Here is an 18,545-nt window from a genome sequence, read left to right as displayed (position 1 = left end):
GCGAATCAAACATTCGGTGGCGGGATGCCTGCGTGGCTCGCGGTGACGCTTAACGGCCAGCCACGCGCAACTCTCGGTGTTTCCCTTTTCCCATGTTCTGCGCGCGGACACTTCTGCTCGGCTTGCCCAGATGCAAACCGAGCCCTGCGCGACCTCACCTCCTGCTGCACGCCCATTGGCGCACACGTCCAGCGCACGCTTCCAATTGGCTGGCGTGTACGTCAATCACATTCCCACCGGCCTCCCAGTGAGGATGCGACGCGCGCGTCCTAGGGCGGCGCGCGTGACGCGCGTGAGGCGGCTCCCTCGGAACAGCTGTGCGGTGCAGAAGACGGTGGAGCCCGAGGAGAAGGGGATATTAGGACATTAGGAGAAGGGGATATTAGGAGTCTGAGTCCGGCAGCCTTCATTTCCTCAGTCCACAGGTTGAGAGTCCTGGGATGATGAATACACCCCGAATAATGATACACCAAGTCCAAAACATGCAATCAGGCGTTTATGATAAATGTTCTTGAGCAAGCGCTTTTCCATTACAACAAGAAGGAAACAAACAGCAAAATCAGCCGCTAGCCAGGTCAATTACAGCATAGATCGTCCCATTAAATTCCCAATGTCATTTACACTGATAAGCCAAGCTCCCTTCACGTCGGGGTGTAAATGTCGCGTTTAGCAGACTAGCGCACACTCTGGTTGGTCGGTAAAGTCCGACTGTCCCCCCGGTAGACGGTAACGGTGAGAGCCCCACAGCTCCGGTGAGGAACAGGAACAAACAACCAGAAGAAGCCAGAAAGCGTTATTGATTTTGTGTGCAGATATGTTTTGTGGTTTATGTATATTTATTCACCTGTTTCAGGATGTTCATTGTACAAAATCACCAACCAGGTTTGTCATGCCGCCCGTCCCCCGACCCAAAGCAACCGAGCCCACACCATGTCGCAATTACGCCCTCCGAACTGGTATGGAGGGATTTCAGGACCTGAAGGCAAAGTTACATCCAAAAGATGAAAAATAATAATAAAAAATGTTGGGAAAAAGGCATCACTCTTTCTGAGACACGGAAAATGTATGCTATCACAAAACATCTAGATAATTGTTAAAAGATAATCATGAAAACGAGTGTATATGGGCTGTAGGCGTAATGACAGTCGGTCTGAACTTCTGTACAGTACATTATTGCCCTCTGGTGGTCGTAAGGGTAGGGTGTAGGAGGGTACAGGGTATAACAGAATCAAGATGTCTATTTCAAGGTTTTGCCCCAACTACTCAGCGAACTTGCCCTTTAAAATTAACATTTAATTTAAAAGAGCAAACGGACATAAATACACTTTTTGTACATGGCCGGGTTTAACTCTGCTTCCCTCGCTTTAGTTTACAGCATAAGAATTCAAATCAAGCCTCAGTGTGCAGATCCTACAGGTTCCGTTTTCCTGGGAGTCAGGAGTGACGTCAAAGTGGCAAAATATACCAATAATCACTTAATCAACTACAAATGATTACAAAGTCCAAGACCAAACATGGATATCAGCTTCAGATCTGAGTGCCACTGGTCCACAGACTAATAGGGCCTCACCAAGGTCAAATGTCACCTCAGAGCTGAGACCACTCATACTCATTTTCTGGGAATTCCACACGTGTGACCACGTTGACTTCCCAACAGTCATAGCATTCCGTTCCTTTTCCCTTTATAACTTCCCACTCTGTGGTCTTGTGGATAGAGTGAACCATTGAGATGACACCACCCCTCCCTTCTGACCAGGAACAAAGGCTAAATAATTACAGACAGGCAAAGTTCAGGAGGCACTAGGATGTACTCAACAAAGCGAGCTGTTGTGATCACCTTGACGCGTCTGTCTGAAGTGTCTCACGTGCTCACCGCAAACCTTTAACGAGGTCTTTCCTAAGCGTCAGAACAGAAGGGATGGAGCTCGCATGCGTTCCATTTAGTTTTTATTAGGCATTCTGCTTATTTTAACACAACACAGTGGAAAAACCATTTTACAACAGTATGTCTTGGGCAGAACTGAAACTAAGGTAAACAGGAAAGGTTTTGTTTTGTTTTTGTTTTTTTTTGGGGGGGGGGGGAATAATGCAACTTGTGGAAAAGGAATGCACCCCCCCCCAGGCTCGCTACAAGCAGGGAGGCACACATTTCCTTCCATGATACCTGGAAGCACGGTATTTATGGTTTACGAGTAGGAACCCGCTACATGCCAATGCAACAGCTAAGAAGAAAGAAAAAAAAACACTGCGCCATTTTGTTACGTCACAGGACGCTAGCAAGGCAAACGTATGAGAGCTATAATGTAACAGTAATGATGAGTATTGAGTATTGACTATTACCACTAAACAGTGGTAATAGTTGTAATCATTCAGAATACATCCTCTCGGCTCTTCTCATGAACTCACTGACCTCGAGTCTGAGCAGGGCCTGGTTTAATTAGAAAAAAAAAAAAAAGTACTTTTCAAAATGAATGAAGAATGCTGAACAGCTAGACAGGCTGGGCTCTGTCACAGGTTTCGTGAGGTCTTGTAATTAAATCAAGTTAGACGTTCCACTGCCACTCGTAATAAGCTGAACCAAACATCCTCTCAAAGTGCCGTATCTTAAAAAGCACAGCGCTCCACTGAGCTGGTGCCAAAACACCAAAACTTTAATGGGTTGGAGAATGACACGATCAGGCTGTTAGTGAAGTTCATCCATGGATATAAATAGGACGAAATAAATGTCCATTCAGCAAACAAATCATAAAGTCTGAAACACCTCTTACCACCTATTACACCATAAAACACTGCAAAAAGCAGAGCGCTGCTTAAATGAAGGTCAACCAGCGCAAACTTGCGGTCCACTTTAATTAATCCCAGAGAAAAATGTCTTTCCTATTTAATTACTACGTGGCAGTTTTATAGACACACTGGTGTGTATCTTAGACTTCATATAATCTGTTGTTGCCAGCAGACAGGCAACATCAAGAGAACATTTGAATTTTAAATGCTATAAATAAAAAATGGTAAGCTTGAGAACTCTGAACTCGACAGGCAAGGTGAGAGAAAGATAGCTCTTCCGTTCTCCCTCGCTTGCCAACAGCTTGCAGTGCAAAGACTCTCTTGCAGACAGGAGATCTGCACTGTGGTTGTTGACCCAAATGGTCTGTTCACCCGTAATAAGATTTGACAGTAGAGCACAAGACCCGATAAACCATTGGACTAACTGCTAAATACAATAAGTTACATATACACCAAACAAAACTGCTCATCAAAAACCCTAAGCGGAAAACTCAGATTTTGGTTCTGTAGTTGGAAATTCACTGACATTTGGTTTATATTTATTTAGCAAGATTGCCTTACTTGAAAAACACGCATTACTCTTTGCATTAGTATGGTGTCGCTTAGTAACCTGCTTCCAGAAGCTTAATACAAAAATATCTCTCTCTCAAGATCCAGCATAAAAAATAAGTTTGACCACAGAGCTCTGAAGTAACAAACAAACAATCAATAAGAACTGTACCATCAGCCCTTATCCCAATCAGACACCTCCAGGCTTAAGAAGAGACACCATTTCCCATCAGCCCACGGGTGTCTGCTCTGATCAGCTGGAGTGAGGCTTCTTTTGCTGGGGCCCATTCTCGGGAGGCGGCTTATCTCCGAAGTTCCAGTCCACAGGTTTGAGCAGCTGCATGGTCTTCTTGTGTGTCCAAACGGGGTTGAAGACGAGGGTGAGGAGGGTCAGACCCGTGAGGAAGACCAGCCTGGGGACCAGGGCCACGTGTGTCTTCATCTCCTCCCAGTAGCTCCAGCACACCCACCACATGTAGTAGGAAATAACCATTCTGCAGTGGAACATGTGAATCATCACCCACTGATTGGCCTTCCAGAGCAGAGTCCGTGACCAGCCGGCCTAGGTCCAGGGTACGGAGGCAGGAAGTGAGTCAGGAAAGAAAAAAAAACAAAAACAAATGAACGGTAAAGTTAATCAAGATGTAAAAAGTAACATTCAATTTCAAGTTAAATTAAGATACAGACACCAGAGCTAACACAGGGACCCAAAAACGCATAATCAATTCAAAACAAACTAATTTTGCTGTGACTTAATGCAATGAAAGTCTTTATCTTATGGCCAGTGAACCTTGACTGATAACTAGATCACCATTTAATTATAGGAAGCATGCAAACTGGCAATGAGATGCAAATGACAGTTTTCAGAAGTGTTTCTTTCAAAAGTTAAAAACGTTCACAGTACTGCACTATTCTTAACCTTGGTGAGACAGTGATGGCAGAATAAGTTCCTCTTTCTAAGAGCAACGCATTACTGATGAGCTTGTTTGGCCACTTTACATGCAAAAGCTTCATCTTTAACAAGGGAACAGAAACCTCTAATTTCATAAAACAGAAACAGAAAACTTTTCAAACTATCACGAGGGACAAAAAAAAAGAACAAAAAAAGAAAAGCCCACATTTCCAGGTCCTTTTGGTCTCGTACTTTTTCTGAGCCCATCACAGACAGACACAGTCCTGTATTCCTGTTTACAATACACTTCTCCTCTCACAGTGACACGGAACATAAAAAACTAAAATTTCCAAAGCAAACAGTTTCATCAACTCAAAATTAACTCAATTCATAAAAAACAAGCAAACATACAAACAACAAAACACAGAAATGCGACATAGTTGGCTCTTTCCTGGTCTGCCCATAAAGCAAATTTAGAAAAGCTCAAAATTGCTGCAGACTGTTGGAGTTCAAGCCACTCCCAACACATCACTCTCTCACCTTGAGCATCACCCAAGACACGCAGGTGAACGGTGTGCTCATCTCCAACAACAGGGTGAACACGGGCAGGAAGTGACCTAGCGTGACGCTGCCCGCTGCCCAGGTGTAGCCGACCAGGGCGTAGGCGTGGTGGAGGGCCAGGGTCAGGTCAAGCGATCCAAAGACCAGGCCGGAGCAATGCAGAGCCATGTTCTCGAACAGGAAGAAGCCCAGGGCGGTCAGCACGGTGAACCACGACCAGCCTGCCTGTCCGCGCATCTTGTCCGCAAACAAGGCACCGTCCTCGGTGAGCGCCCCGATGCCTGCCGCTGTGCCCTGCACGCCGAACAGTGCCCGTGTGACGGCCAGGTCCCAAAACACCTGCACGGCATACGACACCACCTCATTATGACTTTTCATGGTCAGGACAGCAGCCTTAAAGGGCTACACTAGTAGAGTATTTAACAGAGGTGATGCGTGACTAAACGTGGTTAGTAATGTTATGCATCAGTGTAATGTCTGTGCCTACACACCACACTCCAATCACCACATTACAGTTAAATTAGGTCTGTGTTTGAGCAGGAAAAACAACCCGTACGGCATCTAAGCGCTCAAGGTCCACAAGGTTGGGGCACCTTTTCTTTGGCGGGCAGGCCGCGGTAGGTTGCACACAGGGCGGCCGAGAGGCCGTGGGCGGCGAGGAAGACGAAGCTGTAGAAGAGGAAGCCCAGGCCGACCACCTGCATCCGCAGGCCGGCGGAGGAGAAGTCCAGGTCACAGAGGACGCCGACACACGGCGGGGTGGACACCATGGCTGCGTGCTCACCAGCTCACAACCTGGAGCTTCCCTCAGAGCTCGGCGAGGCTAGGGCCGTAGATTATACACCAGCCGCCTAAAGTGGAGGAGACTGTTAAAAATACACAGCACGGGCATTCTGAAGTTACCGAAACACAAGCGCGACAGCTAGCCTGAGCGCTAGCTTTAGCGTTAGCCGTAGCTTTAGTCTGAGCCGTAGCGCTAGCTTTAGCCGTAGCTTTAGTCTGAGCCGTAGCGCTAGCTTTAGCCGTAGCTTTAGTCTGAGCCGTAGCGCTAGCTTTAGCCGTAGCTTTAGTCTGAGCCGTAGCGCTAGCTTTAGCCGTAGCTTTAGTCTGAGCCGTAGCGCTAGCTTTAGCCGTAGCTTTAGTCTGAGCCGTAGCGCTAGCTTTAGCCGTAGCTTTAGTCTGAGCCGTAGCGCTAGCTTTAGCCGTAGCTTTAGTCTGAGCCGTAGCGCTAGCTTTAGCCGTAGCTTTAGTCTGAGCCGTAGCTTTAGTCTGAGCCGTAGCGCTAGCTTTAGCCGTAGCGCTAGCTTTAGCCGTAGCTTTAGTCTGAGCCGTAGCGCTAGCTTTAGCCGTAGCTTTAGTCTGAGCCGTAGCTTTAGTCTGAGCCGTAGCGCTAGCTTGAGCCGTAGCTTTAGTCTGAGCCGTAGCGCTAGCTTTAGCCGTAGCTTTAGTCTGAGCCGTAGCGTTAGCGCACAGTAATTCCAGCTACCATCCTTACAAAAGCTCGCCGTCACTCAGAGGTTCACTGGTTTGCGTTCAGGTTCCGTGTTTAAACTAACGCTACAAAACCGACTGTCTTGTCACTGGCCTTTGACCAACAGCCAGCTAGCGTTAACCGCAAGTTACCACGGCTCAAACCGCCAACGTTATCTAGCTACAACAGCGGTAGGACGAGCCCAGTGCTCAACGCTGACAAGCCGAAGTTTATCTGCAGCCCAACATCCGCTTAACTAGCTGAGGGTCCTCCAGAGAGCGGGGCTAACAAACCTTGGACTGAACCAAACCGAACGCATTCGGCCCGACATACTCCGAGTACTGAGTCCAGAACCGCCCGTTCAAAGAGCCAGCTGCGCGTCGCGTAACCTCGGTTGAGTGTGCGCTACATCTCATATGGTAGCTGGGTTTGGCTTAAACACGTACTGACGCCTAAGGTACGAAAACTATCGATGTTAAAACATGTGGAAGATTAAAGTCTTACATTTGTTGGAATTTCAAACTTTTCCTGTGAAATCCCGTTCCAGTTAAATCCACTATATTTATAAAGATCACTTTCTTAGCTACTCGGGATAAGATTTTCTTGTTTTTACTGTGAAAATGGAGAAATTACATAGCACAATTGTGCAAATGGCTAATCGGTTCACTACGGTATATTTTAAAATTCCATAAAACAAATAAAATATTTATAAACTCCCTCCACTATATTCTTGGATAACCTATTCACCATGACAGCATATGACATTTCAGCACTGGGACGCCAAACTCCTGTAAAATGTGTTCTGTTCCACATATGCAACAGGACAAACTATAAAATAAGACAGTTGGTATCAGACCACTTCACTAAATTCTCGAAGAACATTTTGTTATATACTCATGATTTTACTTTGAAGTGTTTTACTGCTGGAATTAAGGGTAATGGAATTGAAAATCTTATCATTCGTAGACAAGAAAGTTCTCTATAAAAAGTGGATTTAACCGAAAAGAAATAGATTAACGGGAAAGTTTGATTTTTCAACAAATGTAAATATTTTTCTCTTCTACATAGGTTTTGACTCATTTTCCTTTGGTGCATTATACCTTAGTAAGATATGTTTAAATAACCCCTAGAATTAATTAACACATTTCTTATAGATTTGCACAGACAGCAGTAAAAAAAAGTGCGATCAGCTTCTCCCACCAACGGCGTCTCACTGGCTACCGTAAGGCCGTATGTAGACGCGCACCCCAAGCTTGACTTATGTAAAAGAGCGACTGCTCTGAAACGCAATATTAGCGGGGAAAAAGTCATCGAAATGTTTCAACGAAGTCTAATCATTCTTCACAAATTGACATAAATTCTCACTGTAATCAATCATTTGAGTCTCAACATTAGTTCAAATTTTAAGTTAGTTTTTCCACATCCACGATGTTCTGGTTTAGATGGTAGGTTCATTTAACAGCGTGTTGCCGTGGCCACTAATCTACATTTATTTTAATATAATCGACACTTATTTTAATCCAATCGACATTTATTATAATCTATTCTACACTTATTTTAATCTAATCGATAATTATTTTTAATATAATCGAACTTATTTTAAATCTAATCGACACTTATTGTAATCTAATCTAAAAGGTGTTCCTTACGCGTATTGGAGAAGACGCAGGCCGCTCCACCCGAGCTGTGTCTCCGTATGACTTCGGTTTGGTCACTGGGTGAGACTCCTGCCCACTTTTGTTATAAGAGACATGACCACGTTTACTCAAAATAATATACAAATGTTTTCTTCCAAAAAATTTAATGGCAGAAATATTTACATTTGATGACCAACGAAGTAAATAAACATCACATGGAAAAAAAATCTCAAAAGTATCAGAATGCTGTAAATGTCTCCAAACCATATTTTAAATACAAACGAAACACTTGAATAAGTAGATAAATACATTAGTGCGATAAAATGTAAATAAAGAAATCAACATACAACATTCAGCAATGTAATACAAAGAGAAAGGAAGCAAACATTCAGTATCAGTATTCAGTATCAGTACCTTGCATGCCATCATAACAGTGTATCAAAACAACCCAGGCAACAAAATAAGAAACTAAACCATGAGGAACAGAAGAAAATAGTTTTGTTTCAATGAAGTTTCATTTATATATTTATATATCTATATATATATATTTCTGTACAAATAATGAATATTTGGTATTATATTCATCCTTAATATTGATATGATAGCCTATACAGTATAATAAATTAAAAATATTTTTAGCTAAACAACTACATTTTAATATATTAACCTTCATTATATTTATTTTCTTTTTAGATGTTCTTTCATATTCTGAGACTTTAGCTCATCTCAGCCTTGACTCCACTGGATGGCAAAATCAGACATAAATCTGGAAGGTGGCGGGTTGTGAGGGGCCAGGAGACCACCGGACTGAAAAGCTTGTGGCTTGGCAGAAGGGAGCCTGCGATGGTAAACGCACCTCATGCAGCGCAGCTGGTACACACATGTTCTGAGGTGAGAGGGAATGCAGGGTTCATGTGCGTAGTCCTACTGTAATGACGGAGTGGCACCCTGCACACATCGATCTGGCAGAAGCAGGCGAATATTACAGTGTGGCATTTGACTCAAAACTCAGTTCCAGCCCATTGTGATGAGAGAGCATGTGTAAAGGCTAACTTTGCTCATCATTTCTGACTACTGGTTTAATTTACTTGTGCGGCAGACAGCAGTTTCTTGACTCAAGACACAGGAGTGAGTAGAGTGGCCCACGGAGCACTCCTCCGATCACCCCTCAACTCACCCCTCTGATCTCTCCCCTGATCACTGCTATCTGCACTCCTCCAATCACCCCTCAGCTCACCCCTCTGATCACTCCTCTGATCACCCCTCAGCTCACCCCTCTGATCACCCCTCTGATCACTCCTCAGATCTCTTCCCTGATCACTCCTCTTGGTTCCTGTGGAGCACACTGATGCACTTTCAGAACTAGATCTGAGCAGCATTCTAGACCTTCACCGCCTGGAGCTTCTGGATCAAACGCAGCACAGTGAATTATAAATAAATACATGTAGTTATGAAAACGCGTTAAAGAAAGAAAGAGCGAGAACAAAACAAAGATACTGTCCACTAAGAAAGCAAAGAATTCCCATCATTATAAACCTAAGTTTGTTCTGCACTTAGACAATATTACAGGAACCATTTTTGGCACACATATTTTGGACATAGTACTGCTTCGTTTTTGTATTACAACTAAGTATAACACCTGTCCAGACTACAAGGCTTGGGTGTCCAATCATAACCTTATATGTACTATGAACGTTAGATAAAAATTAATCTAGGTTTGGTACTTGCAGGGACGTTCCTCAGCGCTGGTTTACCCTGCCGATGGAGATTCACAACGAGGCCTAATTAGTGTCCAGAAGCCTGTCCCAAAGGTAGAGAGGTGGGGAAGGTTGTGTTTGGCACCCTGACCTGCACTTTCACCTTCTGAAAGAACTGTACGTTTTTCAGAGTGGTAACTAGTTATGGGACTGAGAGAATTCTGCAACATTTCAGAAAGCACGCTGTCTCACCATTAAATTACTTAGCAAAGGCCAATTTGTGGAGACTGTTTCTGTTATTGATTACAGGATCGCTCCTGCCATGTCCTCGTCAGAGTCGTCAGCTGAAAACACTCCCACAGTGCTCCAGCAGGTGGTGACGTGCCCTAAAAGCGCTCTGGCCCCAAGAGGCTTTCAAAAGGCAGGTCTGGAACCCTGTCCACAGCGAGACACATTAAGACTTCCTGTCTCTCTCAGAGCAAAGCAGGCCACGCAGAAGTGAGCACGCTCAATCCTGAGCGGTGTTGCCATTTTCGTAAACTAAAAACCCACAGATTAACACAAGAAGGGAAAGGACTTACACTGCAGTAAAAATATCGAACGGAATGAGCAGGACTGAAATGGAAATTTAGTTTTGTTTCCACTTCTGAAACAGAAACGGCCCTTCTGCAGAGCACATCACAACACCATGGCACAGTTTACAGAGGCTGTAGCCTTTTGTGTTCTCAAAATATGAGCAATTTCCCAGCATTCCCCAACTGCGCCGGTGAGACCCAGGACCTGTCCGACAGCCGATTAAGGGCAGGTCAGCGCGTGGTGTTTGCACGCCACGCCGGTGCCGTTTACATCTGCTCGTCTGCTGTTCTTTGAGCCACAGAGACAGGCTGTGGACAACAGAGCCCCCCATGAAAGGTCATGGCCCTGAGAAAGGGCACAAGTAAATGAAAACAACCCTGGGTGAGATTCTTGATTCTGGCTTGATCAGTTACACCGGGTGCTACACAAACAAGAAGTACAGACGATATGGGAAAGAAATCTGGGACTGTCCATGCCTTGCTGCTAACCAAACACAGACGCACACTGGAACATACCACCTACCCTCAAAACAAGCGTAACGATTACTCATTCACTCATGGCCACGGCGTGGTCAGTGCTAGTTCGAACGCAGGATAAAGCATTCAAACTACAAAACTACTATTTGGTTTCCGCTTAGATTATGGGGGAAAACGCTGACTTCAGATCAGTTTTTCCTTGATCTTGCCGAGTCTACCGACTGGCTGCTGGGGTCAGCCTCTGTCAGTACAGTTAGCTGGAAGTGGCCCAAATAAAGATGGAAAAGGGGATCCATGTGACCGTTATCTGTTTGGGGCTCAGAGACCCTCCAGCAAGCGTCTGACTGGCAGGTGGCTGTGTAGGAATAAATGGTGCAGAACTCATATCGTCACCCTTACGTATTCTTGCAATTCAACTGCAACAATACCTTTTGTGAATGTCAGTAAGTACATTTCCTTTGGAAATACATACAGGAGTATATTTAGAAGAAGTAAGTGCAAAAATGCATTTTTTTTTTTTATAACCTTTTTTACATTTTGATTGATTTTAAAGATCTAAGCAAATCCATCCCCAAATATCTACCATAAAATGAGATATAAACCAGTTCAATGGAATGGATTATGAAAGCGTAAATAAGAAAATTGGCACAAGCCATATTACATGGTGCAGGTGTAATGTTGTTGTTCAATGTATATTTGATTTCTTGTAGTAAGATGATAAGCTCTGACTAGTAATTCTCGATGTCTTCACCTTTAGAGCGGCACGTTTGACTTTCTGGGAATAAGGGCTCCCTTGTTCTTCAGTTACCTACAAATATTCATGTAATGACTCATAACTGGACGTTGCCCTTTGACCTGTAGATGCAGTCCAACATACACGTCTGAGGTATTGTAACATTGGCACTTTACACGAACTCAGAGAAAGGGAAAGAGAGAAAAAATGAGAGAGAGAGAGAGATATGGGGGTGGGGGGGGGCGGTGAGTGGAAACATGAAACTTCCAAACATAAAAAAGCAATTAATTATTTTTTAGACCTCCATCCTTTCAGAAACAAAACAAAGAAAGAAGTTGAACCCCTCGTGTTACCTGATGCTGGTTTCAGGTCCCAGTGTTGGTAATAGCACTTTGATGATGTGGAAAATCTAAAAAAGCACCGAGGCCTCAAGCCGCTTCTCTGATTAGCCACCACACACTTGCCTCTGGTGAGCAGTATAGGCAAATTCTGTTTACACTACTTATATAACGTACTAAATAACACCATTTTAGTGATAAATTGTAAGGCTAGGTTGATAAAGTTTTCAAGATGTAAGCTTGTCAGCGTACGTCTTGGTTTACTAGACAACTTATTTAGTTTCTCTACAACAACAGTATAAAATTTGTTGGGGTACTAATACTTCAACATGTCAATCTCGAACTTGCTTTCGGGAGATTTATGTTCACATGAACGACCTCAATTTATTTTGGTTGCTGTTTAGACCTGTCATAACTTTATTATGTTGTTATTCCAGCCTCACGAGCGGCACTTCCTTGGTCTTCGAGACATTTCAGACAGAAGGAGATGTTGGTTGGCTCTGTCAGCCAAGGGGCACGCGATGACCCCCAGAGCGCCGTCCGGTTTTGGCTTTGCAGGGCGTTCGCTGGCTGAAGGTGGAGGGGCTAGGATGGAGACAGCGATGGTGGAGCTGGTTTCCCGGGTCCTGGGCTCTGTCACAGTCTCGTCTGTGCCTCAGGGATGTAGATCTCGATGCTGTCCGCCCGCTCCGTGGCCGAGTTCTGCCGGAAGGAAGCCGCCCGCTTGGCGGCCAGGAGACGCCTCCGAGCTTCCTGCCTGTGACGGTCAGGCAGGTCTAGAGACTTTTCCTGTGTCACACTTTTACGGAGAGTCTTCCTTGGCACAGGAGGCGGGAGCTGAGATACGCACGCACACACACACACACACATAAATTTAATTACACTAAAAAATGAATTGAAGTGAAGCTGCTTGACTAATATTCTCATAATTCCATAACCTTACTCTGACCTACTGATGAAAGGACCATTTACCACTAAATAATCACTGGATTATTGTTGTCTTTATCCCACAGCATGCCCCTGAATATCCAACTTGAATGACATAAAACACTTCAATGGACAGAAATCTTCCATAATAAAAGAATCTCTTTTAAATGAACATTTACAGTGGGATTCAGAAAACATAATTTGGCTGACTAAAGATGATTGATTTCTGACTTTTAAAATGAGGTCAAGTGAATTATTCAGTGAGTCAGCTGCAACATACAGCACATTTCCCCTGTTAAACGACCCCCGATGTGTCTACGGGACACGGTACCGTAGACAAATTTGACTATTGGCATGTACAGACCCACTTGCCAATAAGAACTTGCCTTCTTCACGGGGCTGTCGAGGAGCCTCCAATTGTTACTCTTGATCTTCTGCAGTTCATCAAACTTTGAGGTGACGTCGTCGATGGAGAGTTGCAGCAAGTCCCAGAACCCAGCCAGGTCCTGAGAGGTGGGCCGTGGCATGGCACTTGGATCCTGTAGGGGCAGCAGTGAGCAGATATAGTGTGCTGTTAGACATTGTTGTGTATTTCCTTGCTACACCTCACTGCATATGTATATGGAAACTCAAATGCATATATATATATATATATATATATATATATATATATATATATATATATATATATATATATGGCACTTTTTACAACAGCTGTCACAAAGCAGCTTTACAAATGTCCGAGTCCAAGCCCCCAGTGAACAAGCCAAGGACGACAGTGGTGTGGAAAAACTCCCTAGAGCACGAGAAAGAAACCTGGAGAGGAACCAAAACTCAGAGGGGGGGCACATCCTCCTCTGGGGGAGGTCACATTGAATAATGAAATACTGGTCAATGAAGCTGGTTTTTCTGATTTATATATATATATATTTCATATAAATAAGTACAGCTACTTCTGCATCCAAATCAGCTCCAGAGGCAAATTCAGGAAAGGTCCATATTTTCTCAATATGAGAGAGAGAGAGAGAGAGAAAGAGAGAGAGAGAGAGAGAGAGAGAGAAAGAGAGAGAGAGAGAGAGAGAGAGAGCTTAATTTTTAAACTCTACCACTCCCATAAAGATTGCATGATGTCAACACATGACCACTTAACGCTCAAGACTGGCAGGGAGAAAAAAGCTGCCCTGCTCAAATGCCTGCTCAGAAGTTTGCTGTGTTCCTCCCACACTTTCTCAGTGCCACAAGGAAGATTAAACGCTTCTGTGAGGTCTGAAAGCATCCGTGGAAATGTCACGATAGCCAAGTGTTTCTGCTATTAAACAATTTAAGCAGTTCACCAAGCTAACAGTGACATTTCCAACACGTGGTGAGAAGGTCTAGACCCCTTAGCTCTGGGCACGTCGCTTCTTGCAGCTCCACGGGAAACCCTTCTTCTTCTCAAACCCACACCTCCCTCCCGTCCTCTGTCTTCTGTCTGTTATATCACACCACCTGCACACTTCATTTTTGCACCTACTCTGTAGAGACACTTATTTATATGCCATGTAGTTTACATTGTCCAGTCAAGTGGAAGTTTTAATTCACCACTGCTGACTCCATGCTGATACAATCTCAAATCAGCTGACGTCTTAAGTGAGCTGACAGACTGTACTGGAGTCAGCTGACAGACTGTCCTGGAGTCAGCTGACAGACTGTACTGGAGTGTACCCTGCCAGCTTTCACTGTCCTATTGAGTGACCTGGATCAGAAACTATCGATTCCTCACAAATGCTGTTTGCAAATTGTTTTCTGAATACAAAACAAATGCCCACACATTTAGGACGACTATGCTGGTTGCAGTTCCAATAATTATGGGTTATGCCCTCATCGAGTGAACACAAGCAATGATTAGATATCAAATTAAGGAAGGGGAGAAAGGTTACTTCAGGAATCGTAGGAATCATGTTCCGGAATTTCCTCCTCATTTGAAGTATGTGAAAAGGAATCGTTGCGTATTCCTAATAACAACACACCTACATCCAGTAACAAACTTAGGGTCAAAACAACTGATTAAATTAAATTGTTTTATTTTATGACTGAACCATGTACTGTATTCAGTACCACTAGAACCCGTGTACTGTATTCAGTACCACTAGAACCCGTGTACTGTATTCAGTACCTCCAGACCCATGTACTGTATTCAGTACCACTAGAACCCGTGTACTGTATTCAGTACCACTAGAACCCGTGTACTGTATTCAGTACCTCCAGACCCATGTACTGTATTCAGTACCACTAGAACCTGTGTACTGTATTCAGTACCACTAGAACCCATGTACTGTATTCAGTACCACCAAAACCTGTGTACTGTATTCAGTACCTCCAGACCCATGTACTGTATTCAGTACCTCCAGACCCGTGTACTGTATTCAGTACCACTAGAATCCATGTACTGTATTCAGTACCACCAAAACCCGTGTACTGTATTCACTACCACCAGAACCCGTATACTGTATTCAGTACCTCCAGACCTGTGTACTGTATTTAGTACCACTAGAACCATGTACTGTATTCAGTACCACCAGAACCCGTGTACTGCACCGGCTCCTCTGAGCTCCTCCCAGCTGTCACTCAACTGCCAAATGGATTGATATTGACTTCTTATTGGGCAGTTCTGATTGGGTAAGGAGTGTATCTGTGAATGTAGTCAGAGAATGGAGAAACGTGGGCAGGGTTTAAACACTGGGGACCCTGAGAACACACACACACTGGAGCCTGATGAAGTCATACTGGGAGAATGTCTGTCTCCTGCACTGGAAGGAGTTTTGTACAAAGAGGTCTAAAACAAATAAACAAAACAACATTTTGTCTTCCTCATGCCCTCTCTCTCTCTCACACACACACACACAAACTCACGCACCTAAACACAGAAAGATAAGTATTTCTGATATACCACCTACCAGGTTTTGCTGACACAGCCAGTAAAACTGCTGGAATTTCTGGGACATGAGGAGTTGAGCACTGCCCACTGCACTCCGTATTTTACCTAGGACTGAAAACACACACCCGCACACACACCCGCACACCCACACACACACCCGCGCACCCACACACACACGCACACACCCACACACGCACACACACACACCCGCGCACCCACACACACACGCACACACCCACACACGCACACACACACCCGCGCACCCACACACACACGCACACACACCCACACACACATGCACACACGCACACCCACGCACACACGCACACCCACGCACACACACACGCACACCCACACACACGCACACACACACGCACACCCGCACACCCACGCACGCACACGCACACACACCCACACACACGCAGACACACACGCACAGCATTGTTGTCAAGTTCAAAATAACATTGTGCAGAACACGAATCATGTCCACTAAGGCCCAAGGCCGGCATCCCGCGCTTAGCCTGCCTGTCTGCATACTCACTCTCCTCCATCAGGTCATTCTCCTCTGCCTCCTGCTCCATCTCCTTGCACCACCCTTCCATCCTCTTGCTCTGGCCATGCAAGAGCTGCATGAAGCAGCTCCCGTCCCTGCGTGCGGACGGCGACGCCCTGCCCGGCTCGGATCCCTGGGGCGGGGTCACCGTGACGGCCACGGCGGGGGCGGGCTCGCGGGCGGCGCCGTCCGGAGGCTCCGCCCACGGCTCGGGGGTGGCACGCTGAGGGCTGGGCAGCTCGTTGGCAGAGCGGTAGTCCTCGCGGTAGCTGAAGAGCCCCTGCGTGCGCACGGTGCGCACGGCGCCGTACTGGGTGGGTGTGCTGGGCTCGCTGTGGCGCTGCTGGTGGAGTTGGTGGTGGAGTTGGTGGTGGAGTTGGTGGTGGAAAGCGCCGCCGAACTGCAGGCCCTTGTCCTCTGTGGCTGGGAACACCTCGGGCTCCAGGTCAGCCTGCACGGCTGTCGTCACGCTGTTGGAGCGTTTGAACCTGCCCAGGCTTAAAGGACACACACAGAGTCTCATAGCAGCTTCACATGTCAGCGAGACTCATATAAGTCTCCGTCCGGAGACGGAGGGACAGCTCACCGCTTGTCGTCCTCCACTTGCACTCCTACGGAGTGATACTCCCGCGATCCTTTGCTCTCCGACTCCGAGTCCGTGGCTGCCTCCACCTGTGGACACACAGACACCCCGTCACGGCTGGTGGCTGGCTCCGCCCACGACCACCAAGGCACGACATCATCAAGACTTCCGTCACGCCCGATCCGACACCAGAGGCCCTCGGCGGAGCCGCGTTATCTCGGCATGCCGGAACGCCGTAGCTGAGCCCAGCTCGCCACCCTCTCGTTGCGAACGGAAAACACCCAGTGGAAGGCGGCCAGCATCTCGGAGAGCAAAGAACTGGTCAGATCTGTAATCGTGCTCTCCGAGGCTGGGCAGAAACGGTCCCAGCTCTGACCCATCAGAAGATGGGCCATGGGAAGAATACAACTTTGTGTACACACACACGCACCAGTGCGATGCCACACGCACCTTAGCAAATAAGAGCGCAGTGATTTATGAAGGCGTGAAGGAGTAATGGAGGCCTACAAAGAACAACTCCATTTATTATGAAAACATAACCAGAGAAAAGACGAGAAAATGAGCAAGACAGAGACAATATGAAACACACACACACACACACAAACATACTAATACTTTGAGATTTGGCATAATTTGAACTGATCTTAATTCGCTTTTGAACAATAGAGTTCACACTCATCTCTCCAGATTTCTTGGTTACCAAGAAGGGAAATAACTAGTAAACTCAACTAGGGCAGGTCAGTTTTAAACGCTTAACTACTAGGTTGGAAGCCTAAGTCCGTTCTGTTGTGTGTTACGATCAAAACTCTGTACTCTCTGGGTGAGGCTACACGCTTTATCACCTAGCGTTACGGACTTCTGAGAAATGTATTTATTCACACCTAGACACATAAAAATGTGTTTGACTTACACGACTTGTACACGTCTGAAGGGAAGGTTCCGTCAGACAAGTTCACTTTAGGTCACGTTTTAGGGTTTCGCATGTGGCCGAGAATGGCAAAGCAACAGATAGAGAGAGAGACCAATTTCAAGAATATGACTTGGGGGGGTGAAAATAGATTAATACAATGCAGAACTAAAAGGTTCTTTGGACAAATTCACACTTAAGGCATTTAGCTGACACTTTTATCCAAAGCAACTTGAGTAATTGCGGGTTGAGGGTTTTGCTCAGTGGCCCTACAGTGGTAACCTGGCAGTGGTGGGAGTTGAACTGGCAACCCTCGGTGTATCAATGTCTCGTTCTGTTTCAGGTCATGAACAAAGCAGCCTGGCTTAAATAAATACATCACTTTAAATGAATAAACCAACCAACAAATAAAAATGCAATCAAACTGAAAATGCTCACAGGTTTTCACGCTGTTCCATTCCGTGGTTTCATTTCATGATTTGGTGGGCACGTGAAACTCAGACTAGCTCTGTACTGGCTGTACTGAAGATAAGCAGGATTCCTGGAGTCCTGGGATTACTCTTATATAATCCCGTAGATGTCAGAGAGACAGACAGAAAAAAGTGGTGAAAAGATGAGAACTGGGAATGACCCTCCACTGGGAATGACCCTCCACACACACACACACACACGCACACACACACACACACACACACACACACACCCGCACAAACACATACGCACGCGCGTACACACCAACCCACACACTAATGTATATGCATACACATGCACACACACACACACACACACACACACACACACACACACACAGGACAGTGAGAGAGAGTGAGCAAGGGGGAAAATGAAATAACAGATTAAACGCTAAACCCAAGATAAACAGACGGCTGTGTAAAGTGTGTGTGTGTGTGTGTGTGTGTGTGTGTGTGTGTCAACATTTTCTCCGT

The 18,545-nt window shown here is 45.5% G+C and overlaps 2 protein-coding genes and 1 long non-coding RNA gene across 9 annotated transcripts in view; 1 reads left to right on the top strand and 2 right to left on the bottom strand.

Annotated features, from left to right (window-relative positions):
* Positions 1 to 1,930: 1,930 nt before the first annotated feature.
* On the bottom strand, positions 1,931 to 7,987 carry cln8 (CLN8 transmembrane ER and ERGIC protein). 3 transcript variants are annotated; one of them, XM_027033193.3, is made up of 4 exons: positions 7,907 to 7,987; positions 5,380 to 5,637; positions 4,766 to 5,125; positions 1,931 to 3,895 (listed from the first exon to the last, which is right to left on the bottom strand). In XM_027033193.3, exons 2-4 carry the CDS (start codon positions 5,554 to 5,556, stop codon positions 3,587 to 3,589), a joined length of 846 nt encoding a protein of 281 aa, XP_026888994.3. In that variant the 5' UTR covers positions 5,557 to 5,637; positions 7,907 to 7,987; the 3' UTR covers positions 1,931 to 3,586. The 3 variants fall into 3 exon arrangements, with proteins under 3 accessions (XP_026888994.3, XP_026888992.3, XP_026888993.3); XM_027033191.3 differs by lacking the exon at positions 7,907 to 7,987 and adding an exon at positions 6,551 to 6,691; XM_027033192.3 differs by lacking the exon at positions 7,907 to 7,987 and adding an exon at positions 6,282 to 6,415.
* On the top strand, positions 6,576 to 12,401 carry LOC145659464 (uncharacterized). Of its 4 annotated transcripts, XR_014125686.1 has the most exons (5): positions 6,576 to 6,714; positions 7,896 to 7,975; positions 8,588 to 11,529; positions 11,746 to 11,845; positions 12,152 to 12,401. It is a non-coding gene; the product is annotated as an uncharacterized LOC145659464 (long non-coding RNA). The 4 variants fall into 4 exon arrangements; XR_014125685.1 differs by having other exon boundaries at positions 11,746 to 12,401; XR_014125684.1 differs by having other exon boundaries at positions 11,676 to 12,401.
* The window catches only part of dlgap2a (discs, large (Drosophila) homolog-associated protein 2a), a 200,891-nt gene continuing 194,688 nt past the window's right edge, over positions 12,343 to 18,545 (bottom strand). For both annotated transcript variants that reach the window (XM_035532627.2, XM_081722192.1), the window contains 5 exons: positions 16,698 to 16,783; positions 16,100 to 16,608; positions 15,578 to 15,669; positions 13,028 to 13,180; positions 12,343 to 12,551 (listed from right to left, as the gene is read on the bottom strand). In XM_035532627.2, the coding sequence (XP_035388520.2) occupies positions 12,351 to 12,551; positions 13,028 to 13,180; positions 15,578 to 15,669; positions 16,100 to 16,608; positions 16,698 to 16,783 (1,041 nt within the window). In that variant the 3' untranslated portion in view covers positions 12,343 to 12,350. The remainder of the gene's footprint in view (positions 12,552 to 13,027; positions 13,181 to 15,577; positions 15,670 to 16,099; positions 16,609 to 16,697; positions 16,784 to 18,545) is intronic.

This window comes from Electrophorus electricus, chromosome 10 (assembly GCF_041902795.1).
Source record: "Electrophorus electricus isolate QZ-2024a chromosome 10, ASM4190279v1, whole genome shotgun sequence".
Taxonomy (NCBI): domain Eukaryota; kingdom Metazoa; phylum Chordata; class Actinopteri; order Gymnotiformes; family Gymnotidae; genus Electrophorus; species Electrophorus electricus.
Note: the sequence above shows the minus strand (reverse complement) of the source record. Positions and strands in the feature narration are given on the sequence as shown.